At 52.3% G+C, this 6178-nt stretch overlaps 1 protein-coding gene across 1 annotated transcript in view; it reads left to right on the forward strand.

The window, feature by feature from the left end:
* MMP25 (matrix metallopeptidase 25) overlaps positions 1–6178 on the forward strand; it is a 30690-nt gene that overhangs the window by 14315 nt on the left and 10197 nt on the right. Inside the window, exons 2-5 of the mRNA XM_015406375.1 lie at positions 1087–1219; positions 2694–2838; positions 3648–3943; positions 4047–4220. Coding sequence (XP_015261861.1) covers positions 1087–1219; positions 2694–2838; positions 3648–3943; positions 4047–4220 — 748 coding nt within the window. The remainder of the gene's footprint in view (positions 1–1086; positions 1220–2693; positions 2839–3647; positions 3944–4046; positions 4221–6178) is intronic.

The following is a 6178-nucleotide window of genomic DNA, read 5'->3' on the forward strand; positions in this document are numbered from 1 at the left end:
GCTCCGGGGGGGGCATGGACAATCACACCCCCTCCTCACCGTGGGCTCTGGCAGTCCTCTCCCGGAGGAGGTAGAAGCCACATACACAGAGGAAGCCCAAGTGAAGGGAAGAGGGGAAATTAAAAAAAATACACTGGGAAAGAGAGAATAGAACAAAACACTGCCATGGCAGCTGCCACTGACACAATGTTATTTTGATCTGCACAGCCAACCAGATCTTCAGCGGCAAATCAGAAACCATGCTGGGCAAGAGCTCCAACTGACCCCACCCACTTTCTAAAACACATTTGTTGGATGCCAAGAAAGGCGCCATGTTGGGGGAACCCTGCGCTACTCGATGCATAACACTTGCTGTGAGCATTTAAAGAACCCTGGGGAATGAAGAGGGAAGGGCCATGGCCTGATCTGGCTCCTGAGCGTGGAGGATGAGAGCCAGCGGGGTGGGTTGTTGTGGCCAGGGCTATTTTGGGGCAGGAACGGACAGGAACGGAGTTCTGGCTGGCTCCCAAGTTGGCCACGCCCAGCAGGAACTCATTAGCATAGTAGGCCACACCCAACAGCAGAAACTCATTAGGATTGGCTACAATTAGGGGTGTGCGGCCTAACATGCAAAAAGCCCTGGGTTTTGACAACAAGGTAAAGAGAATAAGAAGCAAAAGGTAGGTGTGGCTGGATGACCACACTTCTGGTAACATGGGGGTGTAGCCTAATGTGCGAATGAGCTGTGCTGTCAGGGTGTGGCCTAATATGCTAATGAGTTCCTGCTGTTGGGTATGGCCTATTATGCTAATGAGTTCCTGCTGGGCTTTTTCTACAAAAAAAAGCCCTGGTTGTGGCTATCAAGTGAGGCAGCCTCCAGTATACCCCCTCTTTGCCACTGAAATAAAAAAAAAATTCTTTTCAGACTCCTCGCACCTTGAGCAGTTTCATGACAGGCAGAAATTAACGAGATTAAACTATCCCCATTTCCAATACTGAGGAAAGCGGCACCTCTTGAATTTCTCCTTATTCTATGACTGTTGAAGGCACAGTGCGTACGAGCCCCTCTTCTTGCCAATAAATCCACCAATGCTTATGTTCTGACAGGAATGGCTGACACGCTATGGCTACCTTCCCCAGCCAGACCCCATGGCCGCCCGTCTTCAAACACAAGAAGAACTGGCAGACGCGGTCAGGACAATGCAAAGATTCGCAGGACTGCCTATGACTGGAAAGCTGGGTATGCTCAACAGAAAGGATATCTAGATATTCATGTTCTCTGAGGGAAGCGACGGTTAAATAGAGGTATTTGCATTTGGTGACACATACTAGTTCCAGCTCCTGCCAACCTAGCAGTTCGAAAGCAAGAAATTGCAAGTAGATAAATATGTACCACTTTGGTGGGAAGGTAACAGCGTTCCGTGTGCCTTGGTTTTTAGTCATGCCGGCCACATGACCACGGAAACGTCTTCGGACAGCGCTGGCTCTTCGGCTTTGAAACGGAGATGAGCACCGCAACCCTAGAGTCGGATTCGACTGGCTTTTGAGCAAGGGAACCTTTACCTTTTTACACTAAAATAGCAGTTTTTTCTGGAAAGTCTCCTGTGTCAGACCTCAACCTAGGATATTTGTGAAGCCTTAATAATGAAGAAAGTGGCTCCTCTTTTAAGTGTTTCAAATTGCTGGCTCTAAGACCTGAGCTGTGTCAGCCCTGATTGGAACTACTTGGGTGGGAGATCACCAAGGAAGTCCAGGGTTGCTATGCAGAGGCAGGCAATGGGGAAGCCCCCTCTGTTCTTCTCTTGCCTTGAAAACCCTGTGGAGGTCACCCTAAATCAGCTGTGACTTTATGGCACTTTGCACCACCAAGAACTGAGTTAAGTGCTTGGCCTTTATCTCTTGGTGCTCTTTTAAGTTTCTCTTCCCTTGGATTGGCCATCAGATAGGTTCGGTGCAGGTGGGAACCCTGAGGCCAGTCCGTCCTCCTGACCCGCATCCACATAAGCCCCGTCTCCTACGGCGACCGGGGCTCTTTTTGTAGAAAAAGCCCAGCAGGAACTCATTAGCATAATAGGCCACACCCAACAGCAGAAACCCATTAGCATATTAAGCCACACCCTGGAGATCACCAAGGAAGTCCAGGGTTGCTATGCAGAGGCAGGCAATGGGGAAACCCCCTCTGTTCTTCTCTTGCCTTGAAAACCCTGTGAAGGTCACCATAAATCAGCTGTGACTTTATGGCACTTTGCACCACCAAGAACTGAGTTAAGTGCTTGGCCTTTATCTCTTGGTGCTCTTTTAAGTTTCTCTTCCCTTGGATCGGCCATCAGGTAGGTTCGGTGCAGGTGGGAACCCTGAGGCCAGTCCCTCCTGACCCGCATCCGCATAGGCCCCGTCTCCTATGGAGACATTGTCAGAAGTGGTCATGACACCACCCATAAAAATTATAATCTGTGAAATGGGCTTAAGTGAGCAACACCAGACTACACGAGGGACGAGGAGTCAAGAAAGTTGCTGGGCCAAGCCACCTCACGTCCTGGCAAGGCTGTAACCCCTCAACTTGCTTTACTGTCAACCAAACAGATTTTCAAAAGTCCCTACGCCTTCACGAAAAACAGTGGTTCATCTGCCCAGGTCAGGGAAGAGGACAAAGTAGGGAACTGTTTGGAAGTTCAGCTACCCAGGACATTCCTTGAGTGTTATCTCCTTTGCAGATTCAAAGACATTGGAGATGATGAACCAGCCCCGTTGCTCCCTTCCGGACATTATTGGGACTTCTGAGTTGATGCGTCGCCGACGCAGGAGGAGACGTTATGCTCTCAGTGACACTGTCTGGAAAAAGAAGGACTTAACATGGCAGTAAGTCAGCCCCATCTGCCCCCTTCATCCAGCGAGTAAAGCTCAGGGGGATAAAGCCATGAGCCGTCTCGTTTCTCTGTATGTCTCCCAATCTCTCAGTTTTCCCAACATCAGCTTTTCTCTTCTTACATTTAATTTCCCGTCATTGTGTCCTCCTGTGGTTTATATATTCACCCCATTCCACTGAGTTCTCTCAGCCTTTCGTTACTTTCTACTCGAATGCCTGTTTTTCCTTACTGTAACTGACTGCTCCCATTCTGTCACATTTCTGATCGTATTGGTCCCGTTGGTTTTCCTCACCGTGTCAAAATGTTCTTTACCAATATTGTCACCAGGGGTCGTTTCGTAGAAAAAGAGCTAGGGGAACTCATTAGCATAACTCATTAGCATATGCCACACCCCGACATCACCGGAAGTGTGTCATAAGGCCACACACCCCACCCCCAACGGTCCCGGCCACCACCGCCGGCCTTGCAGCTCCACTGCCGAGCCCCATGAGGGGCCCGGCGGTGGACCTGCAAGGCCGGCGAGAGTGCAAGGAAGCCCCACAAAGGCCCTCCCTGGCCTCAGGCAGGCAGGGGTGAGGAGAGGCAGGGAGGAAGCAACTTACCCTCCCTCTTCTGCCTCCTCCTGGCTGAATGAGGGCCAGAAGCGGGGCGGCCGGAAGCAGGGGGCGGGGCTTCGTCATGTGCCCCCCCGTACCTCACCTGGGGGAACTGCGCTTCCCCACGTTCCCCCCCGAAATGACCTCTGATTGTCACCAATACCCTTCATTTCCGTTGTTCCTTCATTTTGTTTTCCCACTGCAGCATTCGTTCTTTCCCCCTCTCCTCCACTTTGCCACATGATCACATCCGGAACCTTCTCTTCTACGCCTTCCGGGCCTGGAGCAACACCTCCGCCTTGACCTTCCGGGAGGTGCATTCTGAAGATGCTGACATCCTGGTGGACTTCAGCCGCTCCTACCATGACGATGCGTACCCCTTTGATGGGCCCGGAGGCACCCTGGCCCACGCCTTTTTCCCCGGTGAACACCCTATTTCTGGTGACACTCATTTTGATGATGAAGAGACGTGGATCTATGACCCAGAGAACATGGCACCAGGTTTGCTCATAACTGTAGACCTTCTCTGAGGGAACACGGCGGGCTGAGGGAAGACAGCTGTCATAGATAAAATTCTCTCTCTCTTCCTCTCTCCTGCTGCTAGGTAGGGGTACAGACCTCTTTGCTGTAGCGGTGCATGAGTTTGGCCACGCCCTGGGGCTGGCTCACTCTTCGGCCCAGGAGTCCATCATGATCCCTTATTACCAGGGCCCCGTTGGACTGCCCCACCAGTATCGGCTCCCGCTTGACGATGCCATGGGGGTGGAGCAAATCTATGGTGAGTGGTTCATATACTCTCAGGGAAGTTGACCCTTTGGTGTAGCTGTCAATGTCACCTTCCTTCTTTCTCTCTGGCCCATTCTGCATCGAGCATTCGCTCTGTTGTGTTACCAAAACCACACTGGAACAGAAGAAGATGCGGCTCAAAACCACATCCGAATACCCCTGGCCCACGCTGTACTGACTGCAGAGCCACCCCCGAACTGCAATAAAATGGCCATAAATCTATGCATAGGAGCAAAGCACAAAAAACCACAGGCTGAAGATATATATATATATATACACACTATTGAATGACAAGTTCAGTAATTCAGAAATATAACTATATAAGGCCAAGGTGTTCTTGCAAGAATCAAGTCCCAAAAATTTCAGTGTCCCTCCAGTTGTATTGTGATATTATATTCTTCTTTCTGCAAGAACACCTTGGCCTTATCTCTCCTTATATATAATTGAGTATGAACATTCTATATGAACATTCTAAATTTCACCTCCTTAGTGTTAGGCCGGAAAAACTGCCACTCAGTAACACTGGCTGGGTTGACTGGCTGCTTTGTGCAGTCCCGCCCAGCATTCCAAGGTTATTTGCATATGGAAGCTGATTGGACAACACTCCATTCCACACCTCAAACTCACACACACACACCCCCCGCAAGGCAGTTGGGATTTTTAGTAGCATCATACCTCATAGGGGAGAGGAGAATGATGTCAGCTGCCCTTTCCCTAGGCAGAGGCTGTTGGGGGGGGGGGCTTGTAAAACTTAAGACAGAGAGGCAGATAATGGTTGGCTGCTGGTTGCCAGGAAAGGACATCGGGTTGCCAACTCCAGGTTGGAAACTTCCAGGATATTTTAGGGATGAAGCCTGCTGAGGGTGGGGTCTGAGGAGGAGGAGGAAGAGGGGGACCTCAGACAGATACAATGCCATACTGCCCACACTCCAGACAAGCTGTTGCCAGTCTCCAGGTGACAGCTGGAGAGATCTTAAAGCTTTGGTGCTACTTCAAAGTTCCCCAGGAGCCCAAAACAGAGTAGTGTTTTGGAAAATCTTGAGGAATTGTTTGGTGCATTTACGATGGGGCTCCTGGGGAACTATTGTTGCCAATCTTGGCCCAGCAGCCATCAAACCATTCTCTTCAACCCCCTGCTGTGCAGCTGACTTCCCCCTAGGGTTGCCAATCTCCAGGTGGGACCTGGAGATCTCCCACTGCTACAATTGATCTCCAGATGACAGAGATCAGTTCCCCTGGAGAAAATGGATGCTTTGGAGGGTAGACCCTATGACATTATACCTGCTGAGTCCTTCCGCCCCCCCCCGCCCAATGCTGCCCTCTACAGAATCCACCCCCAAATCTCCAGGTATTTCCCTCCTTAGAGCTGGCAACCCTACATTCCCCTCAGTGCCTGTTGGGAGTGGGTGGTGGGGGAGGGGAAGGGAGTGGGCAACCGGAGGCTTCTGCCTCCTGTCTCCGGTCCTGGAGTGGGGGGGGTGGAAACGGACCCGGCAGCCGGAGGCTTGCACCTCCAGTCGCCGGCCCTGGAGTGAGTGGGGTTGGGGGCGGGGAAACGGACCCGGCGGCCGGATGTCGGCCCTGGAGTGGGTGGGGGTGGGAGGGAAAACAGGCCCTGCGGCGGGAGGCCTCTGCCTCGCCAGCCCTGGCGGTGGGGGGGTGGTGGGAGGGGAAGGGACGACGCGGCCGGAGGCTTCTGCCTCGCTGGGCCTGGCATTGGGGGGGGTTGTTAGGGGAATTGGCATTGGGGGGCCAGGTGGGCGACGGAAGGCCGATGCCTCCATCGCCCGGCCCTCTGCAGAATCCACCCCCCAAACCTCCAGGTATTTCCCTCCTTAGAGCTGGCAACCCTACATGCCCCTCAGTGCCTGTTGGGAGTGGGTGGGGTGGGGAGGGGAAGGGAGTGGGGGACCGGAGGCTTCTGCCTCCTGTCTCCGGTCCTGGAGTGGG

Source organism: Gekko japonicus, unplaced genomic scaffold, assembly GCF_001447785.1.
Source record: "Gekko japonicus isolate JY-2015 unplaced genomic scaffold, Gekko_japonicus_V1.1 scaffold2698, whole genome shotgun sequence".
In the NCBI taxonomy this organism is placed as follows: Eukaryota; Metazoa; Chordata; class Lepidosauria; order Squamata; family Gekkonidae; genus Gekko; species Gekko japonicus.